This window comes from Fringilla coelebs, assembly GCF_963513975.1.
Source record: "Fringilla coelebs genome assembly, chromosome: 9".
Taxonomy (NCBI): domain Eukaryota; kingdom Metazoa; phylum Chordata; class Aves; order Passeriformes; family Fringillidae; genus Fringilla; species Fringilla coelebs.
The window spans coordinates 27,385,612-27,412,724 of record NC_140067.1 but is presented as its reverse complement, the minus strand read 5'-3'; the positions used below and the strand labels follow the sequence as shown (position 1 = coordinate 27,412,724).

The following is a 27,113-nucleotide window of genomic DNA, read 5'->3' as shown; positions in this document are numbered from 1 at the left end:
CACATGCATGAAATTCCCTTCATGTAAACCAGCCCCATTAGTCGATGGACTTGTGGATGTCATTTTAACCCACAGACTCTAGTTAAATTAGGGCTGGGGGTTTGCTCAGAATAGCTTTAAATCCAAGTATTTGAAGAGAGCTGCACATGTATTTTCATTAAGCCCAAGACTGCTGTATGTGTTGTTAAAGAACTCAAAGTACACCAGTGTGGCTTGAGAAAAGAAAGCTTTTGAGCTGACCTTCTTCCAGGAGAATGAATTCATGTCTTCAAAAGTGAGCAAGTCTCACTTCAGTGATCTTATCTCAAAAAAACAAAAAAGGCAATAAGAAAATGAGAAGAGGCACAGAGGAGGAGGGCTGTAAGGACAGTGGAAGTGATGGGATAGATACCATATGAGGAGGAAAGACTAGAAAAACAAGGACACTCCAGTTTGGAAGAACAAAACCTTGGGGCAAATAAAGACAGAGAGGTCTGATGAGGTCAAGAGAGGTCTGGTATGGACCTGGAATTCTTTTTCCCTTTTCTTCACAACACAAGAACATGGAGAGAAATGTTCAGGAGCCAGGTCTCAAGCAGACAAAAGGAAGTACTTTTTCACACAACACATAATTACATTGTGGAACTTATTGCCACAGGATGTCATGGAGGCCAAAAGTATAAATGAATGAGTTAAAAAAACAAAACAATAGGGATTACACAAATTCATGCAACCTCCGGCTTAGGAAGTCCCTCAACTGCTGATTACCAGGAGCCAGGAGGAAATGCCGGAGGAAGGATCACTTTATACTCTCCCTCTTCCGATATCCCTTCCTAAGCATCTGCAGCTGGCCACAGCCAGGCCCTGCTTGTTGCCCAAGGTGGACATTTATTCTGAGACAGTCTGACAATGTTTAGATTCTCCTGGGAACTCCCTTATGGAGGGAGCCTTAGGGACCAGAGGTGTCTCCTGGAGAGATAAGGGACTGACCCCTAATTTTGTTACCTGCAGCCCGGTGCGGTCACAGCGCAGTCCATGGTGGCCACTCTTTGCTGATTTAGGCTGGGGTAATTGAGGCCAGATTGAGCCCTGGAACCTTCTGAGAGACTCTTCCGTTTTCCCTGCCCCTGGGATTAAGCACTGAAATCTCTGTGCTAAAACCCTCTTTGAACGGGGATGGCAGATAATGCACAAACTGATTAAAAAAAAAATCCCAGCACTGGGGAAAGTTAAATATTAAAGAGCCAAGGCCCAGTTTTAACTGCTGCTGCCGTCCCTCCTTCATCTCGTGCCAACTGCCTCCAGGATACATGTGCTGACACTGAATTTCTACCTCACAAAAGCGGCCGCAGCATGGGCTTTAGAACTCAGCCCATTAATACTGGGATAGGAAGCAGAAAAATAGAACAAAGGCAGCAAGGGACTCCTCTGGCTCCCACTCTGACCATGCCCGATCCATCCCTGCAGCATCACAGGGCATGGTACCCCTACCCCAGTGAGGCATTTTGCCCTTTTGACTTCCCAACATTAGTTGGTTGAAAATATTTTGCTGCCTGCTTTGCCCTGCTGTAACTAAACTATAATTTTCACTAGCAGAGAGGAGGGATTTGGGAGAAACATCTGGTCTCATTTCATCAGGATAACAGCTCCGTCTCTATTTATACCCGCGCCAGGATCGTTGTGGCTCTCAGCTGTTCTCCTCCCGACAGTCCCTTTCAAGCTGCCGTGTCCTGCTCTGTTGGGGCAGGCACCGGGTCGAGGCCAACCCTGCTGCCACGTGAAACAGGAACCAGGCCCAAAAATGTGAGCTTGTGAGAGCTTGTCCCCTCCACACCTGGGGCTTGCTGTCTGCCACGCTGGTGACACTGTGCCTCGATGGATGGTTGCTCCTGTCCTTGTATCCTGCTGGGGAGAAAACAGGGAAAACCCATCTGACAAGACAGTTTGCTGAACTGGATGATCTTTAATGTCCCTTCTGACCCAAACCCTCCTTTAACTGGAAAATAATTTTCTTGGTAATCCCAGAGACTTTGCTGGTCAGGGATCAGGCCTGCAGTGAGTCAGCCGTATTGGTTTGAATACACCAACCTCAATCGTCTGAATTTTTCTTCGAAATCACAATGTGGATTTTGGAGGAAAGCTCAGACTATTGAGGAAAGAACAGGCAGCTCTGGCTTTTCTGTAAGGTGTTAGAAAATAAACTGTGACCCTACAGAGACACGGGAAGGTCAGGGACTCTGCTTGGGAAGGCAGCGCGTCCTACTTAATTCGCCACAGTGGGAAAAATCCGCTCTGCTGCCTCCCCTCCAGTGCTCACAAGACATCACATCTCATCCAGCATGTTTAAAAAAACCCTCAAGTCAAATGGCCAAGTACCTGGAAAATTACCATGTAGCACGTTCAGCAGTGCAAGTCACCATCTGAAAGGAGCTCATACCCTGAATGATGATGGGGTGTGGGTCGGCATTAATCATCTCAAGCAAGTCTATCCCACTGCCCTGCTTTTCCCTCAAACAGGCTGTGCCTCTGCTCCCATCCCAATCCACTTACAGCCCCACATGCCCCAGACACACAGCTATTTCAGCATCACTCCCCCTCCTGTTTTCAGCAGCTCTGGACTGTTCATTAATTATTTTCTTACAGTCAGCTGCTAAAGGAGGAACTGCTCAGAGACATGGGGTAACCCAGATGAGACCAGCGTTTTCAGATGCTCCTATTGATTGTACTAAGGTTGCAAACTCCCTGGAGCAGGGTTGAATTTCACCCTGCATTTATACCCTCTGATGTGATCCTGCCCCTTCAATATACTCCTGCAGAATGCTCTTCTCAGCTGTGACCTGAGGTTGAGTAGATCAATATTTGTTTACTCAGCTTGGGTCTAATTTTCATATGTGCTGGGTAATCCAAGTCTACCTGAAAGCAGCAGAAAGGGCCACTCCTGCCTATTGTGTGAATCAGACTGAAATGTGGACCCTGCCTGAAACACCAGCCTTTTGGAGCAACTTGAGGCAGGAAATATGACTCAGTCTTGGGAGAACATCATCCAAATATAAACCCTGGTGATGCTGTGGACAGTTCAGGCTGAGGGGTCACCAGCTGAACCCTTATGAGCTCTTTACTTCCATGACTTTTCCAGCTGAGAAACATTTTTCTTCCTCACTTGAGTCACTCCTTTTGTGACACATCAAATATTTTTGCAAAATGTGTCAGAAGTGCACCAAACCAGCCAATTTCTATGTAATTGCTGAGAAATGTTCTCTCAACCTAAGCAAAACTATTCAGAGGAGGGTAAGGGAGCAACCTGAGTTAACAGCACCTTATCCTTCCAACAGGATGTTCTTAGGCTGAAATGTGCCTTCATCCCAACCCCTTTATAAAAAGCAAATGTGAAGGCATATGCAGCACTAAATGTAATTTTTTTCCCTCCTCATAGGAGTTGAGGAGGAGGGAAATGAGGAAGGGCTTTGCTAGCATAGAAAGGTCTGATTTTGGAACTTTTCTTTGGAAACAAAGCTCAAGGAATGGCTGGATGTGGCCATGCCAGGGTACCTGAAGTCTGATTAAAGGCTCACACAAGTCAGCACAGAGCCCTTGTTAAAGAAGGTGGAGGTTCCTCTCTGTCTGCTGGACCTGCTCAAATCCTCTTCCATGACAGCACATCCCCTCACCTTGCAGGTCAGGAATATCCAGACATAAAAAATCCTTCAGCCTGTCAAAAGCAGTCAGCTGGCTTTAAAGCCCAAATGACTTTTTCTTTTTTAAATTTCTCCTTTTAATAGTGGATGCCTGTCTGCTGCTGCTGCCCTGACTTTAAAACAAAATAACCAGCCTCCAGCAGCCTTCAGAACAGATCTGTAAAACTCTCCAACTGACTATAACAAGCAAAGGCAAGATGTGACAAACCTGCCAGCTTTCTCTTCATGGGCTGGATCATCTTCAGGGACTCCAGGACTGGCATTTAAAAGTGCAGCCTTTGAACAGGTCCTTTTTTTGGTGGTAAAGCTGGTCCCCAGGACACTGGGGAGGTGATGGCAGCAGATGCTGTGATGTGTCAGTGCAAAAAAGGTCATGGGATGGACATGGGGTCGCTGAAAGGCTGCAGTTACTGGACTGTAACTCAGCCAAAGAGGTTTGGGGTTTGTCTTTGAGCAAGAAATGAGGGCAGTGAGGAAGGAATTATGAATCTGTCTCTATTTTTCTTGTCAGGTTCCTAGTTAGATGACTTGGCTTGAACTTTGAGCAAAGAGTAATCACTGGATTTGTCTCCATCTCTAGAATCATGGGCTTCTTTCTCTGGGCTCCTATTACACATGTAACCAACTTCCCTCTGCTGTATTTTTGTTCTCCCTTGCCCAAACAGATGGGTTCCCTTCCTTCACTATTGTGAGCAGAGGCAGATGCAAATAAATAGGCACTTGTGCTCTGCTGTGTGGTTACCTAGAGAGGCTGTTGTTTGCAAACAAAGGCTCTACCAGCACACAAATAACCTCACTTGGTGTAGCCTGGAGATGGCTCTTCATTATAAATACAGCCCTGGGGTTCTCCACACTGCACTTCCACATTTACCACAGCATCATTCACCAAACAGGAGTGATCAAGAGCACTGTGAGATGCTGAGACTTCAGAAGAAAGGAGGAGCAAACTCCTCCTCTCCCTTCCCAGTCCAGCAATCTATTGTTCCCTGAGATGTTTGAATAAATAAAGGAAAAAAGCTGCTCTGGAGCTTGTAACAGCTCACACACACATACAGCTCACAAATACAACATCCAGCCTTCTCCTCTGTCCTGTGAGCAGACCCTGACAGCTGATGCACATTCCTTGCACCACAAACAGGAGCTTCTCCTGGTTTTACAGGGCATGGATGCCAGTTTGGAGAATTTCCTCCTGGACCACACAAAAGTGCTTGATGGGAGCTGCCAGCTCTCAAAGGAAGTCCAGCCCTGTGTCCCACTAGGAGGGCACCTGCAAAGATGTTGGGTTGGAGATGCATCCCTGCCACTCACCTCCTGGGAGCAGAGCTTATCCCACAGCTTATCCATGGTGGGTCCTGGTCCAGGAGCAGCCATCACAGTGACATGGATGAGATACTCAGTCCCTGTTAGAAACACTGAGATAATTTAAGCTTTTTGCTGATGCTTGTGGTTGTTCAGGCCACCTTTAAAATATGGTGTAGGAACCACAAAAGTGGGCTGCACAAACCAAAACTGAGTCTCAGTGCAGGAATGCTGGAAAATGGCTGTGTGGTGCTGGTCACAGCAGCCCTACAGTCCTAACAGTGCAATCAAGGTGTAGGGTTGTGAGGAGGAGATTTGGGACAGAGGCAGGTTGGAAATCACAGAAACAGCTTGGGCACTGGAGAAGAAGCACCTGAACAGCTACACCTCCACTGAGCGCAAGGATTTAAGCACATGACAACAGCCCCAATGAGAGCTGTGCTGTAGCTTTGTGTTTCTGAGCAGTATTCTCTCCTGAGGAGAAGGTCTGGGCTCCCTCAGTTACCATGTGAGCCTCAGGTCTCACTTCTCAGGCCTTTGTTTTGCCTGCCAGGATCTCTGCAAGGATTTTGATGCTCTCTCCTACTGGGTGAGAGATTGCTAACCTACCTGGGTATTTATTTTAGCTCCAGGAGGTACCTGCTGCTCATGCTACACCTACAGGGCATTTGGGGCATCAGATATTCTGCCCAAGTCAATTAAAATTGTCCCAGGAAAAAAATACAGCCATTCTTTTCCAGGAATAAAGCAGGCAATTTGGAGCACAGGTGACAGCAGTGCTGTCCATACAGGAGGGGAGAGAGTCCTGAAGGTGTTGAGCAGACTGGAGCAAAACTCAGCTGCTGCAGCACAGGAGAAGACCAGCAGCATAGCATGGTACTCTTTTTACAGTCCCTGTTCTTCCCTTAATTACAAGCTTCAGCAATGGCTAATAAAGATGATCCAAAACAAATAAATTGAGATGCTGCTGTAATTAAGTGGCTTTTGCTGCATGCAGTGAGCCAGACCCATCTGTGTCGTAGTTCAGCAGAAGCCAGGAGGGTTCCACAAGGGATTCATTTCAATTGCATCTGAGCTGCTTCAAAGTTGGAGCTGACCATCCTGTCTCCTGCACTGCTAGCCAAGAAACACCTGTCTGTCCCCCAGACAGTGATCCTGGGCACGGGCACAGTCATTCACAGATATTCAAGCTGGTTGCATCTGCCTTCATGGCAGGTACATTCAGGTGAGACCTTCCCTGCTTGTGGGAGGGAAGCTGGAAGCTGGTGGGAAGCAGCATTTGCTTCTCTGGGCAGAAAATACCACAGTGATGACACTTGGTGGCTGTGCTCCTGGTTTTTAATCAGGGCTGTACAGCAGAGACAAGGAGCAATTCCTGCTGGCTGTGTGCTTATTTGATGGATGAAATGAGCTGACAGACTCCCTGTGGCAAAGTGCAGCAAAAGGCTTTTCAAGTTGTCCACTTGAGCTCACAGGTGAGGGCTGATGCCTGGCAAGGGCAGATGTGAAGGGCAGTGTACACAGAGCCCTGACTGCCATGCAGATGTACAGCTTGAATTGCAGGAGCCTGGGCTCCCAAGCCATGGCTAACGCTCCCACAAGCCTCCCCTGTCCAGATGTGCAGTGCCCACTCCTCTCTGCAGGTACAGTCCAAAATGTTTAGAGCTTCCTGTGCATGGGTGCAGATTTTTGCCTGAGAAATACTGAGCATCTGAGAGCTGCACTGGGTATTTTTCCTCCCACTTCTGTATTTTCTATGGGAGTGTAGTCTCAGCACTTCTATGACCACAGCTGATATTTTAAAATCTATTTGCCTCAGAGAAGAGCCAGTTCATGGTCCTTTTGCAGGATTCCTATCCAAGTTGTGCATGATGTCTAGTAACAACCTGGTATGTCTAAAAATGGTACCAGCACTCAGCCAGAGCCTGCTCCCCTTCTCCTTCACGTCACCACAAGGCACCAGAGCTACTGGTCATGACCCTAGTAAGAGAGGCACTCTCTCCCTAAGCTACTAAAATCCCACCTACTGGAGCTAATCCTGGAAGGAAAAAGGGGATACACAGAAAATCTCACACCCATTCAGTTACTGTGCATCCCACACTCTGGCCCTGAGCACAGGGCACAGATCCTGTCTCTCACTCCCATTTGCCCTTTAGAGCTCTTGCAGGATTTTATGAGAGGAGTTCACCTCTCTTCCTGATCCTGAGTGCCAGATAAAAGGGTGCTCACATGCAAACACACTGCTTCACTCCAGATAAAGATGCACAGGTGGTGTGATCGCCGCTGCCAGCTGGGAGCTGCCTCCAGAACAATCAGCCAGCCAAGTTTGCCCCACACCAGAACAATCAGCCAGCCAAGTCTGCCCCACACCTGGCAGGACAGCCACGTTGGCACAGCCACACCTAACCCCAGCCCTGGCTCTCTGTCAGGCAGCACTGTGTGGAGCAGTAATGCTGGATGGGTTCTGGTCTTCCTCTTAGGGTCACAGCTGTAACAAACAGCCACACTGATTTCTCCACCCCCAAACTTTTTGTCTCATCATCCCTCCCCCGCATGCATTCCCATCTGCCTTCTGGACAGAGAGTTTTTATAAGATGTTTCAGCCCAAGAAGCAGATTATTTTCTCTGAAAATAGTTTTCTCCAAAAATCACGCGCAGAGGCAGCGCAACTTTGGGAGTGTGGGATCCCCCAGGGGAAGGGAAAAGCTGTGGTTAAACTGTGGGGTGGAGAGTCAGCAGATCAGGGTTCTCATCCCCTGGCTCTGTGAGCTCTGACTCAACCTATGGCCCCTGAATATTTGGTTTCCCCTTTGGGAAAACCGGTGTGATGACACACTGTGATGGCATCACACAGCCCTTTTTTTACTGCTGGGAACCACCACAGGCTTCTGCAAAGGCACATTCTCTCAAAAAAATATTTAAAAAATTAAAAATAAGCTTTTGGAAGCCAAAAGGCTCCTCTGCAAAGTTTTCATCTGGTGTCGTTCACTGAAGCTTCAAAGATCTACTTAGATACTCTAAATATTTACCCAGAATTTTTATATTTACCCAATACTGAAAGCACCAGTCAGTGCTCAGTCCCCTGGGGATGCACAGCTGTGCCCTGGGGTGCTGTGCTGGGAGCAGGACTGTGAGGAACTGCAGTGACCCTGTTGCCTCTCAAGTCCCCCCAGGCTGGGGCAGGGCATCCTTTTTTTTTTCCCATTCTCTTTTCTCAGTCATTCATCTCTCCCCTTCAGCACCCTCTGACTCCCCCAGCTGTGCCTGCAGCTCAGCCCCACTGTAGGGCTTCCTCTGCTTTCCCTCCAAGCCCAGCACTGAAGATCTTTGCTCCCATACCAACATTTGGAGCGCTCCAAAGATGTTCCTTGGCTTCAGTTGTAAGAGCTTTATGAAACACTGTCCTGGCAAGAGCATGGCGGAGTCTTCCCTCTTGCAGGCTCTGGTGTTCATCCTGGGACCAGCCTCTTGAAGAGGAGATGCTCAAGGCTACCAAACTGGCAAAGCTTTGGTCATGTGGGATGCCACATGCCCTCCTCTGCAGCCCCACAAAGTACAGTGATCACTGCAAAGGCTTGTGTGGCACTTACTGGGTCCCTGGGGAAGTAAATCAAGTCGTTTCTCAAGGCAGCTTGTACCTGCCCTGCCTGTCTTTGCTGTTCCTCTGCTCCCCTCTTTCAGCTCCAATCATCTCCCCCTCCAGCCTTTGGATCTCTCCTTGTCCCCTCTACAAATGCTGACAGGGTAGTGGCCACCAGCTTCACACCCTGGAGAAAGCCCTGCTCTGGGAATGTGAATGTGCTTCCAGCTCCCCTCTTCAAACCCTCTGCCCCTTTGCCCTGAAAACCTCCTTAACATGAGAACCTGCTTATTTTTTATAGTATTTGGGCAAAGCCTTAAGCCCTGTTTTCAAATCAGCCCCTTCAAATGCTGCATTAGTAAGAAGAAGTTCCTCTCTTCACTGATACATCTCCAGGCTCTTTACCAAGAGAAAGAGAGAGACTTTGGCTCCCTTTAAGAATGTGGGCACTGAATTTACACAAGGGACTCGGCCAACATCTTCCAGAGGAGGAGCAGCAGCACAGCTGAAAGTTGTTTTAAGTCCCATCCCAGTGAACCTTCCTAAGAACAGGAATAGACAAACAAGTTACGTGCATGTTGCAAAAAGTGTACAAGATGGAGGAAAAGAGGAAGGTGAAATCCAGGCTGCAAGGCAGTGTGATGTTCAGAGCTCTCTCCTCTCCCACATGTCACTTCCAGTGTCTGCCAGCACATCCCAGCCTACACCCCCACCACAGCAGAGTGCTCAGGATCTAATTGCCTTGTTTCTTGAAAAAACAGAGCTCTAAAAAAGTGAGTTTCTCATTTTTCCTGAATATTTTCATTGGGGAAAGAGGATGTCAAGCTTAAAATTCACAAGGCCTCGTGTACCTGCACCCAGGAGCTAAAATCCACACAAGCCTCCTGCAATGACCAAAGACTAAAAGAAAAAACCATCCACTACTGTCCTAGCACTGCTGCTCCTCAATGCTTGCTGCCCATTTCCCACCACCTCCCACGGGACAGCATCACCTGGATCAGGAAGACGATGCAGAAAATCTACCTGCACTAAGGATCTAAAATCCATGGAATTCTCCTGTAATGATTCACCCAGGCTGGAAGAGCACCTTTCAATGCCTGGGTAATGCTTACATGGTCCTTCTCACACCAAGCTTTTCCTGCTGAGCCATCTCCTTTGGTTTTCCAGTCCGGGTGTCTCTTGTGCCTTGATCACAATCCAAAGGGGTGAAAATGTCTACTCTCCTCTGCAAAACCACACCGGTATTCCCAAAGAAGGGAAATCCCTATCCAGTGAAGCAGAGCTGTTGCTGGGCTGTTGCTGCCATCTTCTGCCCGTCTGGAATTTTGCTGCTCACAACTTCCCCGGCTTTTGGCCCGTGTCAAGGGAAAGGAGGTAAGGGAAATGCAGGGATACAAGGGTTTAGGAACGGGCTCGTATTCCCTCATCGGTCAGAGTGGGTGGAGATCCAGGGGTGCGCCATGGGGGGTGCCCCCTTCGAGCCTTGGCACCCTGGTTGTCGGTGAGGGATGCCGAGCTCTGCCCAGGGAGAAGGCACAGGCTCTGCCTGAGGAGCCACATTCAGGAGGGGGTAAATGCACTCACTTAATGCAATTGCTAAGTGGACTGTTACTAGACACAGCATGAGCTGTTCACGGTTCTTCCTGAAAACACAGGGAAATCAAATGTTTAATTCAGAGAGAACAGCAGGACTATGTGATTTCTCTCCTGACACCCATCCAATGAGGGATTTTTGGCAGGGAAGCAGAGTGAGTGGTGTGACTGCCACTAAAGCTGTGGCAGCAGAGCATGTCACTGATCAGAAGGTGAGGATACAGAGCCATTGTTTCCAAAACTGCAAAGACTTTTGTCCATTTGTTCAGGGCTTTAGTTCTGCCTGAACTGCTGCCTTGCAATCCTCAGATTACTTTTTTTCCCTTTACCCTGTCATTTTTGGCAGAGTGTGATGCTTGGGAGAAGTTTATCCTAACTGTGGGCTGTTAAAAGATCTAAAAAAAACTACTTAATACCAAGTATTTTTACAGGCTCGGTATAAATACAGTATTTTTAACAGGCTCAAATACCAAGCCCCACCAGGGGGTAAGCTCAACAGATCTTTGGCCCCATAACATTTGGGATTATTTGTGTCAGAGCCCTTTAAGCAGGTGCTGTAGCAGATCCCTGCAGGTGTGGTATGAGGACATGGTGCAATTTCCAACCACCTGTGGCACAATCTCACTGGTTCTTGGCCACTGGACACGGACTTAATCAGTGCAAACAGCAGCAGCTGCTCAGGGGGCAGCACATGCAGCACAACCCTGCACCTGGGGATTTCAGCTGTCAAAAATTTGTCCAAAAACCTGGCATCTTGTCTCTTTGGCACCTATCTGTGTAAGCTGAGGTGATCATTTCAGGTTTGCACCTTGATTTTCCCTCCCTCTAAGCAGGGGAAAGCATGCAGGCCCCAGGAGGTGAGGATTGCACAGGGTCCAGCTGGGATGCAGCCAGTGAGAGATTCAGTCAGCAGCCCCAACCTGTTGAATTTCAACAGTCTGAAGGTGTCAGGGGCTGCAGGAAAGGCAGCTCTTAGAAACCAAACCCACACAGACACAGTGCAAACTTCAGAACTGTTCAGCACAAACTTCCTACCCAGAATGTGACATTCCTGGTGAACCTCTCCAGTGCTGAAGCACCACAGGCCACGTGCAGTGGTGAGTTAATTCCCCATTCCCCTCAGTGGGGAGCGTCCTGAGCTGGCCCTGTCACAAAGCTGTCTCACCAAAGAGCAGCTCAGAGTCCCTTGATGGGCTCCAGGGCAGCAGCTCTGGTTGTGAGCAGCAGTGTCTGTGCCACTCAGCCTTCACCAGGGAGCTGCAGTGGGGGTGTCCAGCTCCTGCAATATTCAGCAGCAGCTGGCAGCTGAAATGCCAAGTTCTCCACTGCTCTGAAAGATGGGAACATCCTGAGACAAAGCCATTGAAATGAAGCAATGTCCTGAGGTTCATACAGACTGACAGCAGCAGAGGAGGGGACAGGCTGCAGGAGTCATTTCAATGCCTTGATCCATGCCACCCTGTGGTATTTTTGGGATCCTCCATGGCAGGGAGGAAATGATGAATCTGACTCCATGTTCTTAGAAGGCTAATTGATATGATATTAAAACTATGCTAAAGAGTAGAGAAAGGACACTTTACAGAAGGCTTAACAAGATACTAATGAAAAACTCCTGACTCCTTCCAGAGTCCTGACACAGCTGGCTGTGATTGGTCATTAAGTTAAAACTTAAATTCACCTGTTGGATAAACAATCTCCAACCACATTCCAAAGCAGCAAAACACAGGAGAAGCAAATGAGATAATATTGTTTTCCTTTTTCTCTGAGGCTTCTCAGAGTCCCAGGAGAGGAATCCTGGGCAAAGAGGATTTTTCAGAAAATATGACAGTGACACCACCCTCCTCCTCCTCCACAGCAGAAGCAATTACATGGGCTGTGTGAATGGTACAGCAGTGACATTTTCAATGCAGCCTGGAGTTAATGTACTCCTGCTTGTAAAGCAGCATCAAACACAGGTCCTTGCTTAGCAGAGTGTTTCACTTCACTACATCAAAGCTTTGTGCTGGGGAGAGGGGAGGGCATGGGGCTCCTTTCCGTAGAGGTCTTCCTTGGATGGCAGCACTCAGCACATCCCTGGTGGCAGGAGGGTTCCCATGGCCTGGAAACACTGCACCTTTCAGAAATCAACAATGTGTTTTTTCCACTGTGCCATATGCACATGTAAATATACACAGAGAAAGAGTTGGTCACACCCCAGCTTCCCACTTGCTTGAAGAAACCTCTCGTGTGCAGCCTGAGGTTCTGTGAGCAGAGCAGCTTTTGCAGGGGTGGCTGTTCCTTCAGTCTCAGGTCACAGGGGCAGGGCAGTCACCCCAAATGTGAGCTGGCTCTGGAGGGCAGCACAAGCCACAGCAGGAACTGCAGCTGGGGCAGAGTGGAGCTTAAATGCTCTCATGGCCATCAAGGCCTGTGGTATTTGCTGGGTCCCCAGGACAAAGGAGGAATTGAGAATCTGACTCCATGTTCTTAGAAGGCTAATTTATTATTTTATGATATGATATATTATATTATACTAAAACTATACTAAAGAATAGAGGAAGGATACTTACAGAAGGCTTAACAAGATACCAATGAAAAACTTGTGCCTGCTTCCAGAGTCCTGATACAGCTGACTGTGATTGCTCATTAAGTTAAAACAATTCACATGAAACCAATGAAACAACCACCTGTTGGATAAACAATCTCCAACCACATTCCAAAGCAGCAAAACACAGGAGAAGCAATCAGATAATTATTGTTTTCACTCTTCTCTGAGGCTTCTCAGCTTCCCAGGAGAAGAAATCCTGGTGAAGGGATTTTTCAGAAAATGTAACAGTGACAGAGGCCAACAGTGGGGACAGAATCACAGAAAGGGTTGGGAGGCACCTTAAAGCTCATCTCATTCCACCCCTGCCATGGGCAGGGACACTTCCCCTCTCTCAGGCTGCTCCAAGCCCCATCCAACCTGGCCCTGAACACACCCAGAGAGGGGGCATCTGCAGTTTTCCTGGGGAACCTGTTCCAGGACCTCACCACCCTCACAGTAAAGGATTTTTTCCCATTATCCCATCCAAACATCTTCAAGGAATCTCTGGAAATTTGCACTGAAGTAAAAGCCCTCCTCAGCACATAGGTTATGCCTCAAAACTGCATGCAAGACCTCTGGTGCATCTTCTTTCTTCACTCTCCTTGCACGTTCATGTGAGAATGGGTTTTGCAAGAAGAAAAATCCTCTTCTTCCTTCCTCGTCTTCTGCTTCTGAAGAACCTTTTGTGCCTTGGGAGCATTCCAAGTCCCTGCCAGGAAGATGCTTTTTCCAGTTTTTCCTTTATCTTCTCCATTTCCCAGTAATACCCATCCCCATGTTGGAGCACTCTCCAAACTAGAAGGGGTAAGCATGGGGAAGATTCCTCAGAATTATTCTAGCAAATATCCTTTTGTTTTTGTTTGTTTGTTTTTGGGTTTTGGTTGGTTTTGTTTGTTTGTTTGTTTTGTTTTTTAGTAGAAACAGAGTTTTGTGAGCATCTAGGCCCCTGGCACAGGAACTTCAGAGTCCTGGTTCTCTAAGACTCTACGAAACAAAAATATTAAATCGAGAAATCCCATTTTCACCTCATTTTTCCATTTTCCTTTTAAATCTTCTTTCATTGGGTTGGAGCCAGGGAGTCATTAACTCCTGGTTGGGTACTGCAAGACCAAAATTGTGATGTGCTTAGTGGCAATGTCATAAAAACCCACTCATTCCCATACCAAAGGGCTTGTGTTCCTAAAGAACAATGTGTTGGGATAATGCCTTAGAAGTGGATTAGTGGATCTTGATGCTCCTTCATTTGCATTTTCCCCCTGGAGCACGTTTGAAGGTGTTCAAATAATTTTTTTAACTTATTCAATGGCATTTTAATCCTTAGGTAATGGCTGAACTCCACAGAAATATTTACATAGCCAGAATCCAGCACACTCAAGGATGTAGAGTGGAGGAATAGCCAGGAGCTGGTCTGGTCCTGCATTATTTCAACCCCAACAGTGAATCCCAGGAGTGGAAAGCCCAGACTCAGCTGCAGATTTCTTCCCACACCCCATTCTGCCCCTTCCTTCCCTGCAAAGCCTCATGGCCATCACCACAAACACCTCTGACTGAATTTGCAGCTAAATGAAGCCTTCAACCACCTGCTCCAGCACAAGGCCACAGGAAAGGTCATCATCTGCAGGTGTAAGCTCCTCACACTGCTTATCCAGCCCCATCAGAAGGCTGGGGGCCACTTTCCCCCCTGACAGCAGCCCAATTCTGTGTCTGGGCTGCAGTCAGTGGCTATGGCAGCAGAGCATCACAGCTCACTTCCAGCTGCTTCTTCCAGTTTGAGCTGGACAAAGAGCAGCTGAGGCTAATCAGGGTGCCACTGGTGCCCATTTGGGAGCCTCTGCCATGGGGGGTGAGGCACAGGGTGCCCAGGGAAGCTGTGGCTGCCCCTGGATCCCTGGCAGTGTCCAAGGCCAGGTTGGACAGGGCTTGGAGCAACCTGGGATAATGGAAGGTGTCCCTGCTCTGTGATTGTGTATCAGAGCAGTGTCCCAGCAGCAGCTGCTCAGAAAGGTCTGAGCTGAAATGAAGCCCAAAATCAGAAAGATGGCAGGGCACAGGTTTGTGTGCTTTGAACAGGGAATGAAATCCATCCAGCCACCAGCAGTGACCAGCAAGGAAAGGGACAGTGCTCTCCTGCCCTCCCTGCACACAGCCTGCCACATTCCCAGGCATTTTTGCCTGGGGAGAGTGAATGTGCTCCTGACCCTGCATCAGCCCAGCCTGGTCCCAGGAGGGGCCATTACAGACACTGTTACCTCTGAAAGAGCCGCTGCAAACAAAGGGACCCCGAGACGCCACTAACGAGCTGGCTGTTACTCTTTGAAGCTTAACGAGAGAAACCTGAGCTACAACAAGCTGTGGAGTCCCAACAATCAGAGCATTTCATCTGGCAATACTTCAATTTGTCTGTGCTGTGCCCTGCTGTTCCTGCATCGCAGCAGCACCGGCTCCATGAGCTGCTTCAGCACTGCCTGTGCTGCAAAACCCCTCCCGGCTTCCTTTTGCAACTCCAGTCCTGCCTGGCAGTGCCTTAGACCCTGGAGGAAGTTTTTTTAACTCCCATCCATCCTTTAAAAGCTTTGCAAATTCATCACATCATGCACAGCTTCTCATTGTGGAAGAAAAGAAGTGGGTGTTTAGCTTATTTCACTGGTAATAGCAGAAAATGGTCTATTGCAGCAAAGAATTTGTCCAAATAAGCTGTGAGCCATAGCCTTCCTGCAGATAAAATCCAGCTCATTTTAGTGCCCTGGAAGCACTCTACAGGTATCCACTATTGAAGCATCATTGTACTTTAGATAAATGTGCTGCTTAAAGATAGCTGTCAGCACAGGCTGCTGAATAATGCCTTCATTTTATACACTCAAATTGTTCCCCAAGTTCTTGGCAACACCTAAAGTTGGTAGTCTGACAGCAGAAAAATAGTCAGCATGATGGTGGAAGAGCAAGACCCTGACCCTGTGGCACCCACTGAGCTTCCTGCAGTGTTAAAGGGCTTTAATAGGTTACACCCAAGTTACTGCATTTATTAGTTGTCAGTCATCACCCTTCCATCAATCTGCTCTGGTGGAGTTGAGTCTTTGCTGTGCTCAGGTCACACCACTGGAGGTTCCACACTTCAGTTACACACTGTACTTACAGAAATCCCAAATAAGCAGATTTTAAGCCTACCTAATAGCATATATTCTTACATAGTATTACAGTTACAACAAGTATTTATCACAGAGGGAATGCTGCTTTCCTGTACCATTTTTTCCTTTGCTCTTCCTTTACTCACCTAAAAGAATCTTTAAGCCTTGAGAGACTACTACATGTTATAGCCTTACCTTTTCAAGGATAGAGAAGCATTTCTAAGGCTCCTATTCCTCTTTCTCACATATTTATTTAAATTAAAGTTATAAGAACCTTTATTGGCTCATAACTCTCATTTCTTGTTTCAGATTTTAGCCCCTACTTCTTCATCTGATATATAACTTCAATAATAATTTCAGTTCAGCTCTTTCTTCAACAGCCAGCCCTAGAGCACAGCAGCCTTTAGCTGCTCTACCTCTCCCTAAGTGCCTCTGGTGCATCCCCACCCTTGGGCTGGGGCTCTAAATAAGCTCAGCCTGGGGGCTTTTCTGCTTTCTAAGCCTTGAGTAGCAACACTAATCTCTAGCTCAGCTCAGCAGTCAGCCTGGCCTTAGACCCTGCTGCTCTGGGCCTGGCCAAGCATGTTTGTTTCCCTGCACCTGATCCCAGCCTGGGGACTGACTGACCACCTGGATTTAAGACCTGTTTCATCCCTTCAGAGGTGCCTGATGCCTGCATTCTCAGGGGTGCTCATCGCTCTCTCCTCCAGCTCCAAGAGGAGGTGGATCTGATGCTCCTCTTCCCCCACATCTGGATGGCAGGAGCCACCCTTGGGATCTGTTTCCCATTTGAGCTCCTGCAGCTGAGCCCTGGCACCCCACGTGGAAGCTCCTGAGCGCTGTGGGAAGGCTGTGCCTCCCACCCAGGCTTCCTTCAGCAGCATCAGGGGTGCAGTCAGCTCTGGGGTGCCTGTTCCTGCCTGCTGAGCAGTTTGGTATTGCTCCTCCTGAACAGCTGCTCCTCAGCCTCACGCTGGGGTCGCTGAGCAATTTGGGAAAGGAGGGGCATTGTTGGCCCGGGTGTTTCACACCCCTGCCAGGTAGAGTTAACTGAGGGGGGGAACATTGTGACTACCCACAGGGTGTTGCCTTTTTCAGCAACTGTGAAGGATTTCTTTAGTTCCTCAAAATGTCTGGAGTTTTAGTACTTACAATCAGCAAAAATTGGCGTGGAATATCAACGGAGCACAGCTTTCAGAAACTCATTTTCTTTTTCCTTTCAAACTGACAATGGGATTTTAAGAAAAACTTTGAATAATGGATATACTTTTGAATAATGGATGTTTCACAGCCAAAGTCCCTTGACTTTTCTTTCTGTGCCTGAATGAGAAGCCTTTTAATTGCACAACACGTGGCGAGGAGGTACAAAACGCTTTGTGTCTTGTGCTGCTGATTAACTGATGCATACACTGCCATTAAACATTCAGAGAGGGCTGAGTGTATCCCAGCCCGAAGCTGTGTGCTATGCACGTTGGGTTTTTATCAGCTGAGACTCTGGCATGAGATGTTTTGTGATTTTCCTTGTCTCTGTCATGGCTGCTCATTATTTTCCCTCTTTTGTGTGTGTGTATACTTTGGATCTTTTCTCTTTCTGGGGAGGCATTCTTCCACCTGGAGGGCTTGTAGCTTGTGCTCTGGGCTTGTGCAATGGGCTGTGAGGTCACCTTGTGAAGTGAAGAAGGCTGCTGAGCTGAGATTGTGGAATAAACCCTGTTTTCCAAAATAGCAGTGGGGTGGGGTTTTTGTTTGTTTTTTGAGGTATTTTTTTTCAAGGGTTTCCCTGAGAAATGGTGAAAGAGGTGCCTGGTGCCTTTGCAAAGCTGGATGTTCTGCCATGGTGAGATGGAGAAGCTGCAGTGCGTGGAGCAATTTGAGCCCCCTGGAAATTACTAGTGTGGGATGCAGGCAGGGGAATTAGCAGGAACAGCAGTGGTCTGGGTCTTCATTGCTCTCATTCCATCATGTTGCTGTCTGTCCCTGGAGCTGGCTCTTCTCCAAGTTAATTCAGCTTTCATGAAAGTTTAACTCTGCTGCAGAAGGGAAAAGACAAGTCGCTGTGCCCCTGAAAAATGTAAAGGGTGGTTTGGGGTCAAGTTTTTTTGTCCTCAGTTTCCCCAGGTCTTGGTGCAGTGCCCAGCACTTTGAGTGAGCCCAGATGGGCTCAGCAGAGTGAAACCCTGCTGTGTTAGTACTTCTCTAACTTCTGTTAGCAAAAAAAAAAAAAAAACCCACCAAAAAAAAACACCAAAAAAACCCCCAAACTTTAAACAATGACCCCATCAGCTTCCCAGTTTTCTTTCCAAGCCCAAATTCAGGCTGAGGACCAAGCCTCAAGGAATAAATGCTGCTGGAGCCTGGCTCTGTCCTGCTCCCAGCCCTCTGTGTCCTGACTGTGAGGGACTTCAGCTCAGTTTATAGAGTGAAATCCTCTGAGACTGGACTATTTAAACTCTTGGGATTATCCCACAGAAGACCTAGAGAGGCAGCCTGGGGTGGCACAGAGGGTCTTGTGGGCTCCCTGCTATCAGGATTTTCTCTTTCACTGAGGGGTTTTTGTGCTCCTTGCCTCTTCAAGCCATGGGAGGCTGCCAGCAGGGTTTCTGGCTTTAAACAGAGCTTGTTCTCTCTCAATTTTGCAGCTTCTTGCCTTCGAGTACAACTGCAATTTAGCTTTATTTTACAAAATCTGACATGACTTGAGACCGTGATTTAGTGGCCTTGGAGGATATGGTGTATGTAACTGTGCAGGGCATAAGTGGCTTTTCATGGCAGAGGAGTCATAAATTGAGATGAAAAAAAATGAGGGGAAATGGGTTAGTGTCCAACTTTACAAGGCAGCAGTAGGAACAGGACACAGGCAGGCGATCTGTAACTGTCACGGGGCTTTATTGCCCCTGATTGCCTGCAATAAAGCTCCTCGAGCAGGGTTCAGGTGTCTGGAGAGACACAAGATGGCAATGTTTTCCAAAGGACACCCTGCAGCTTCCCGGGGCTGAGGATGTCCTGCTGATCAGCTTTCCCTCCTCTGGCCCTTGATGGAGACCTCGGGGAAGGATCTGTGGCTGGTCACTCCCTCCATGGCCACCAGGAAAGGAGCCTGGGTGAGGGTGGGGTGATGTGGAAGTCTCTGGGGCACCGGCTCGAGGAGGGCTGGTGTTGCCCTGGCCTCCCAGAGCTTGGCATCCCTGCCCTGCTTCGCCATGGCCCGCTCAGCAGGAGGTGTTGTGGCAACAGTTGTGGCCACTGGGGTTTCTTCTTTTAATTTCTGCATCCCCTCTTTGCCTTCTGTGCCCTCCACACCTTCCAACAGACCCAGATCTAGAAGGACATTTAAGAGCAAGGAGATTTTACACAAGGAATAACAACCTTCTCTTGGCTTTTTTTTTTCCTTTGGCTTGCTTTTACTTAATGCTGAAGGATAGCTGCAGGATTTGTCCCACTTAAAAATTAATTTTCCCTGGTTGAGCAGGGGGTGGTGTGGAGCAGGTGGAAGAATTGCCTCTGCTTTGTTGTTTTCTTGGGGTTTTTTTGCATTTGCCTGACAAATATTTCTTGGGTCCCTTGGTATTATATGTTAATTTTCAGCTTAAAGGTTGTAAGGCATTGCAGTGTGGCACGGGAAGGGGTGGTGTGACAGTCTCCAGGCTGCCTGTGCTCGTTTTATCCGCAAATGGCTGCATTTGCAATGTGTAATGATCTCTGTAAGGCAGTTAGAACTGAGATAAACATCAATTTTATGGCTGGGAAAACATAAGGGGTGTTGCACAGGAAAACGAGAGGACCTGAATACTGAAAACTCTCTGGCCTCCTCACTGCTGTTGGGTTTAGCTCTTGTCTCTCCATGGGTCCCTGTGCATCCCAGTCCCTCTCCGTGCTGGAACCAGGCTGGTGAGGTGCTGCAAGCCAGCCTTGAAGGGATGCAGGAGCAGCACAGCCTCTCCTTTAAGGGTGGGGGATGCAGGTAGCAGGACTTAGTATTCACAGCCAGGAGTTAAGGAGGGTTGGCTGAAGTGGGAATGAAGTAAGACCAAGATTAGGAAGTTTTTTGGGATTTGTTTTGTAACAGGAGCTCCCACACAAGGCTGAGGTCATGGTTCTGGTGCATCCAGACTGGGGATGTGTTTTGAGTTTCACAAATAACAGCTTTTTGCAGCTCTGTTTCTTCACCAGATACAATGCAGGGTATAAAATGCTTTTTCTAATATGCTGAATGCCTCTGGAATGCAATTAATATTCTTGCCTAAGTCTCCAAAAATTAACAGGCGTGTCTGGAAGCTGCTGAACGTGGCTGTGTGTGTGCAGGGGGGTGCTGGGGAGGGACAGCTTAGTCCATCCAAGCTGGAAGGAAGGTGCAAAACCATGGGTGGGAACTGGAGCTCACAGAGTGGCTGCAGAAGAACAGGGAGAGTCCCACAATGGCCAGATCACAGCCACAGGATGCTGCTGAGGCTTGTAGGTGGGAGCAGACCCCATCTCAGCTGCTTTAGGTGACACCACCTTCCTCCCACCAGCATGCCCGTGGGCTGGGATGCTCCAAATGCCACCCCCTGGCTGGAGCAAGGGCTCTCACAGCTCCTTCCCTTTAAGCCTGACAGGGGTGATCAAGATAATTATTAATTAGCTGCCCTTGAGACTGATTGGGGATGAGGGCTCTCCCCATGTGGTGCAGGTGCTCAGCCTGTCTGGGAACCTGAACCTGGGTGGTTTTTGTTTTCTTGTTCTGTGTGACATGAAATGGGCTTCCAAAAGCTGGCTGCACATTCAGGGCTGGTGTTTTTTGCTGTGTAGAATGTTTAAGATGAGTTTTCACATTTTATGTAGCTCATCTGCAACTTGTATTATTTCTGCCCTGCATGATGCTCAAGACATCTCCACAAAAAAAAAAAAAAAAGCCATTTGTTTACATATATATTTTTCACATTTATAAGGGGCTGAAGCTCAGAGATTAACAAAGCTTCCTATCAATTCTGCTTTGAAAAAAAAATAAACCTCATCTCAGAACCAAGTACAAACAACATAAATCACCTCAAAATAGCTTCAGGTACTGAAGCCACCTGAATTTGTTCTCTTGGGTTACAAAGGTTTCAGATGAGGTTGGGTTTTCTGTGGGGGATTGACCTGAGAGCCTGGGGCTGTCTGTGATCAGGGCCCCAAGGAGCTGCACAAACACACCGAGGGCACGAAGAAAAATGTTTTCCACCTAATCTTGTTACTGTAACAACACCAGTGAAATCTTTTAAAGCAGAAAAATGTGATGTTTTAACGTGATAGCGGTGTCCCTTCAGCTCTGTGACAAATGCTATCTGCTGCCTGCATTGCAAGAGTCCTGTAAGCTTGATGGCAGTCTAGAGCACAGGGCTTCCATTTCCAAGAAAGCTATGACTCCTTTAAAACAGTCAGTTTTTGGCTAGAGGTGATGACGTTGAAAGGTTATTATTTTTTTCCCCTCTTTCTAGCTCATCTGAGCCTTCTTTCTCTGCTTTTTCTTCTGTCACTTTTCATTCCCCAGCTCCTTTCCTTGGCTCTTTATTTTCCCAGCACACTTTCCTGCTTTTGCCTTAAAGTTGGTGCTCCCCATCCATTTTAAACCACTTCTGCTCAAAGCTTTGTGTTGGTGGTAGAGTTTCTCACCTCTTCTTCCCTAGCAAGAACAGGAATTGAGTTTCCACACATCTCAAACACAAGCATCACAAGCTGCAGCTGCTTTTATGCAAGACAAGCTCACAAATCTTCCTTGTAATCCAAACCTCCCAGGTTAGGCTGGCAACAGCAGCCTGAGGATCACAGAGATGGAGTAGTTTGGATTGGAAAGGACTTATAAAGGTCATCCAGTCCAGCTCCCCTTGCAGTGAGCAGGGACATCTTTAACCAGATCAGGTTGCTCAGAGCCCCATCCAACCTGACACTCAACACTTCAGGGATCCAGGGGCAGCTTCTGTGGGCAGCCTGTGCCAGGGCCTCACCACCCTCACTGTAAAAAACTCCTTCCTCATATCTCATTTAAATTGACTCCCCTTTTCAGCATCTTTATGTGAAGCTGATTGAGCCCTGCAGGCTCCCACTATAGATTTGTGTTGTTGCTAGAAAACAGGTTGGAAACATCCAGAAGTCACCTCCTGGCTAAAAACCCTAAAATTATTAGCTAGAAACCAAGTGGAATTATGTTATTTATATTAATGAAGTATCCTATCAATTTGTGTATTTTTAAAGTGTGACTCTCACAGTTCCTAGGGATCCTTTCTTGCTTCCCCTGAGCCCTGATCTGTCCATGACAGACCTTTTACTTCAAAACCTCCTGAAGTTTTGAAGGGCAGCTGTGAAATGAAGAGGAGATGCTTAATTTCATTCTACTGCAGCAGCTGAGCAGCACGAAGACAGCTCTGCCCTGGTTTGTGTTTCTCCCAGTCGGATTTCTGTATGGCTGAGTGCTAAGGGTATTTTTTTACTTGAAATCTTGAATTCTGCAGAGACTGAGTGCTTATTTCTCAGGATCACCAGGGAAAATTTCTTACTCTCCCAGCAGGGTGGAAATTTCAAGGTCTGAAGCTATAATATATGTAGTCTTTCAACATCATTAAAGGAGGGGGTTTCTGACAGTGCCACCATGATGCAAAGCAAACTCTCCTGCCTGTGAATCCCAAATCAGTCAGTGCTGTGATGTTACAGTGGAGGTAATTTGGAGGCTCTGGGAACGGGGGAGAAGGTGAGACATCACTAAACTGCTGGGTGGTAGATGATGGACCTTATATCTCGTTTTTAATGTGGTTTTCTATGACATCATTTGCCTTAATTTGCTCATTTGCTCAGTTTTCAAGGAGCCATGGGGAGTTCAGGATAGGGTCTCCAGGCAGGAATCTCTGGTCATTTGAGAACAAGGCCATTATAGTGTTGTAATGACTGAGATGAGGCAGTGCTGGAGTGGACCCCAGCTCCATCCTGCCCAAATTCTGCCCTGAGCAGGACATGGTGGGATGGATCTTATTTGCTTGACCTGTGGCTGGGTCTGAATGAAGCCAATCAGGTTTTTATTTTATTTTATTTTATTTTATTTTATTTTATTTTATTTTATTTTATTTTATTTTATTTTATTTTATTTTATTTATTTGTTGTAGTAGTAGTATTATTAGTATTATTATTAGTAGTATTATTATTAGTTAGGAGATGAAAGGATGTATCAGAGAAGACACTTCATAGTGTCCTGGAATGGCTGGGTTTGGAAGGGACCTTAAAGATCATCTCATTCCAGCCCCTGCCATGGGCAAAGACACCTTCCACTATCCCAGGCTGCTCCAAGCCCCCTCCAACCTGGCCTTGGACACTTCCAGGGATCCAGGGGCAGCCAAAGCTTCTCTGAGCACCCCGTGCCAGGGCCTCCCCACCCTCACAGGGAACAATTCCCTCCTAACATCTAATCTAAATCTCTGCTCTTACAGCTTAAAGCCGTTCACCTTTGTCCTTTCACTATCAGCCCCTACTTACTTCATGGCATTAAAAAACTCCCCAGGAGAAAGATTGGGCTTTTTTTGAGCTCAGAGGGCTGCATGCTCCTTACCTTGGGTGGGAGGAGACCCAAGTGGTGGGAGAGGTGACCCTCAGGACGCAAAGAGCAGCAGGAATCCCCCGGGAGCCGAGCGCGGCCGGCGCGGGGCGGAGGAGCAGGGGCTGCCCTTTGCCCCCTGGCCCATGTGGAAATGGACTTTGGAAGTGGCAACAGGGAGCAGAGGAAGGGCCCCGGCAGCCTCTGAACAGGTGTGTGGCTGCTGAGGGGGGAGGATGGTGGTGGGAACCCCTGGCCAGAAACCGGGGTGGGCCCTCAGTGGGACTGGAATAATGGGTGGCTGGATGTTTGTGGCTGGGGGCTATTTAGGGCAAGGGTTTACCTGGATGTCACCTAGAAAGCCACAAACTGAGCCATCTCTGTTCAGACCTGTGTGTTTTCCAGTCCTGAAATTACCCCAAAGTGCCCTAAACTTTGAGGGGGAGCAGTGAGGAGGGGTTCAGACAGCATCTGGCCACCTCCCTGTGTTGGGGAGGCCTGGAGTGGTGGGGGCACTTTGGGTACTGATGCTGCAAGAGGAGACGTGGGGCTTGAGGGTGACATCCCCCTGGCAGCTGGGGCTTCACCCATGTGCCACCCTGGGCTCTCCTCAGGATTGCCTCTTCTGCGTGGCACTGCTATAACCAAATCTGGTGCCCGCTTGGAATTCTGGCTGCAGCTGAAAGGCAGGAGGAAATCCCTGTTTCCACCCCATCCCATAGCTCATAAGAACAAACCTCCATTTCTCCCTGCTTGCTCGTTTCTTTGAGCAGAACTCCTTGTCCTGCCCAAAGCTTTGCCAATGCCCCCTCCCTTAGTGCATATCAAAGAGGGTTTCACTGCCTGTCACAGAGGGGAGGGTGATTTCTCACCCCCTCACAGCTTGAGGGGGCTGTGAGTGCTGGTGCTTTGCAGCTGGGAGTGCAGGAGGATCCTACCTGGGTATAAGAGAGCTTTTTAAGGTAAGGACACATTTTATAGCAGGGCCTGTAGCAATAGGGCAAGGGGTGATGGTTTTAAACTGAAAGAGGAGAGATTTAGATTAGGTATTGGGAATAAATTCTTTCCTGTTAGGGTGGTGAGGCCCTGGCACAGGTTGCCCAGGGGAACTCCTCATCTCTGGAAGTGCTCAACATCAGGTTGGATGGGGCTTTGGGCAACCTGGTCTGATGGAAGGTGTCCCTGCCCATGGCAGGGATTTGGAACTAGATGATTTTTAAGGTCACTTTCAACCCAAATGATTCTGAGATTCTTCTGGGAAGAGATGGATGTGTGTTTCTTTCAAAGGCAGACCATTTCATCCTGGTGTTTTAAGGGGAGCTTCACGTTAAGGAAGATGTAGAGATGACTTTTCCTTGCTTCTGGGTATTTTGGAAAGGATCCTGGGTTTCCAGGATGCTCCCGAAAAGCAGAGAGTAGCTGGCAACGGGCTTCAAAGGGGGCTTTGAGGGGGTCGAAAAGCTGCTGATCAGACACACTGTGACTTATCATTTGCAGGCCACTAAAGCCATTTGGGGCTTGAGCTCCCCAAAGCCAGAGAGGATTTGGCTGGCAAGCTGGTGATGGAGCCCTGGGCCCCTGCCCAGCCGCCCCAGCCCCGGGAGAGGCCGGCAGCCCGGGGCTCATGGGCAGAGGGGCTCCCCGGGCCCCCGGCCCCGCTGCGGCGGCACCTCCTGCAGGCAGGGCAGGCTCCAAGGCCCGGCTCCTGGCACGGGAGACACGGCCCTGGTCACCCCTGGGACGAGGGCCACCACCCCCGGGGTGACACCCGCCGGCCGGCGTCCCGCGCTGACAGCGGCTACCCCAGCCAGCCCCAGGCCAGGTGAGACCCCTTTGATCCCTCTTCCTGGAAACCTTCATAAAATAAGAACTGCCCATTGCACTGCTCACAGGTCCTGCCCTTGTGACTGCACAGGGACACAGAGTGTCAGGAGGCGATGTCCAGCTATTCAAGCAGCCCCATGACTTCTATATTTAAGGCTGTGTAGCATTTGCAGCTCTGATTTCTTCTTAAAACTGTGGCTTCTGTGGTTGCTGTTTGACAAGCTCTGTCTCAGCCCTGAGGTGCATTTTTCTTACAGGTTTGATTAAATGCAGTTCTTTTTTCCTAAGTGCAAGGTGAACAATAAAAATACAACTGGTAATATAGGAGGAAGAGGCAGCCTGCAAGCTCAGCTGCTGAAACAGTGAAGAGTGGATGGATAAAATGTGGGCTTGAGGATGTTCTCAGTGCTGAGAAAGCTTCCAGCAAATCTGGGTTGATTTGCCTGAGTTATTGCCCTCAGTGAGTTATGGAGTCGGTACGTGGGGTTTGTGCTGAGGTCGTATGATGCAGATGGGATATTAGGAAGTAAATTATCTCTCTGAGGGTGGTGAGGCTCTGGCACAGGTTGCCCAGAGAAGCTGTGGCTGTGGCTGCCCCAGTCCCTGGAAGTGTTCAAGGCCAGTTTAAACAAGGCTTGGAGCACCTTGGTCTAGTGGAAGGTGTCCCTGCCTATGGCAGGGGGTGAAATGAGACGACCATTAAAGGTCCCTTGGAACCCAAACCATTCTTGGATTCTATAAAACTGGGCATCACCTGAAACTGCAGTGCACAGCTTTCTTGTAGCTGGGGGCAGCAAAGCAAACCAAACCTCCTCCTGCTGCTTCCAGGTGTGATGCTGGACCAGCTCCTGGCCCTGCCAGAGCAGGGGACCTGCCTTTATTTCCATCCCCTTTGCTGCCTCCAAAGGTCCCGAGCAGGAGGGACCCTAGATGTGACCCTGGAACCCTTTCTCCCCTGGATAAGTGTGTTGTGTTGTTTTCCAGGCAGGGCTATGAAGACCCCCACTGGCAGTATCCTGCAGCTGGCAGCAGGGATGGCTACCCCTACCAAAGCCACCAGTGGCAGCCAGTGGCATGGCAGGATGACAGAGGTATGGGCTCACCCTTTGGCTCTGTGCATGGAGGCAGCTTGCAGAAGTGATGCTTTGCCCAGGATGGGTTCTTCTCCCAAGGCTTGCACACATCCAGGGCTCTCTCCTGCCCACAGTGGTGGTAGGTGCTCTGTGCAGCACTGACTCCCTGTCTGCATTTAGGAAATGTGAGCAGGAGCTGGGTGCACCCAAGAGATGTTTGATCTTCATTACCATGGCTAAAAACCTGTGTTATCCTGGTTCCAGCTTGAGTTTGATGGTGCTGTGTGATCAGGATGGCCAGGGCCTCTTTGCTGTTTCTGGGCTGAACAGAAGAGGAGGGAGAAAGAGAAAAGGACATCAGTGCTGTGTTGGCAAATGAGCACAAGGCATTATTATCATATCTTCAATGTGTTGGGATAATTTGGAAGCAAACTGAGTGGGCATGGCAAATTGCCTGACTTTGTGGATTTTCTTCTGCAACTTCATTGTTCCTCTGGAGGGGTAATGCTGAATCTTGATTCTCCCTAGACCTGAGGCAGGGAGAGTCTTATGGCAAGAGTTACCGGGACCAGCACTACTACAGGGGCTACCACCCCAACCTGGCCACGGGCCCCCCAGGGCACCACAGGTAAAGCTGGGGAGTCTGTGCAGCCCTGTGAAACCACCTGCTGCAAAAGGAGTGGGTTTGTGGGTGGTTCAAAAATCTCAGACCATCAACGTGTCTCTCTTTGCTCCCATCTGCAGGACACAGAGCTACACCTCGACTGCCAGGAGGGAAGGGACAGGGGAAGGAACCCTCAGCAGTGATTCAGGGGAGGCTGGTGGCTGGTCCAAAGAGGTAA

The 27,113-nt window shown here is 48.5% G+C and overlaps 1 protein-coding gene across 1 annotated transcript in view; it reads left to right on the top strand.

The window, feature by feature from the left end:
- The window catches only part of SEC16B (SEC16 homolog B, endoplasmic reticulum export factor), a gene marked incomplete at both ends in the record, with an annotated part of 48,060 nt that overhangs the window by 2,764 nt on the left and 18,183 nt on the right, over positions 1-27,113 (top strand). Inside the window, 8 exons of the mRNA XM_084211303.1 lie at positions 5,527-5,562; positions 14,272-14,335; positions 14,428-14,516; positions 15,032-15,179; positions 16,523-16,559; positions 26,183-26,289; positions 26,800-26,899; positions 27,016-27,109. Coding sequence (XP_084067429.1) covers positions 5,527-5,562; positions 14,272-14,335; positions 14,428-14,516; positions 15,032-15,179; positions 16,523-16,559; positions 26,183-26,289; positions 26,800-26,899; positions 27,016-27,109 — 675 coding nt within the window. The remainder of the gene's footprint in view (positions 1-5,526; positions 5,563-14,271; positions 14,336-14,427; positions 14,517-15,031; positions 15,180-16,522; positions 16,560-26,182; positions 26,290-26,799; positions 26,900-27,015; positions 27,110-27,113) is intronic.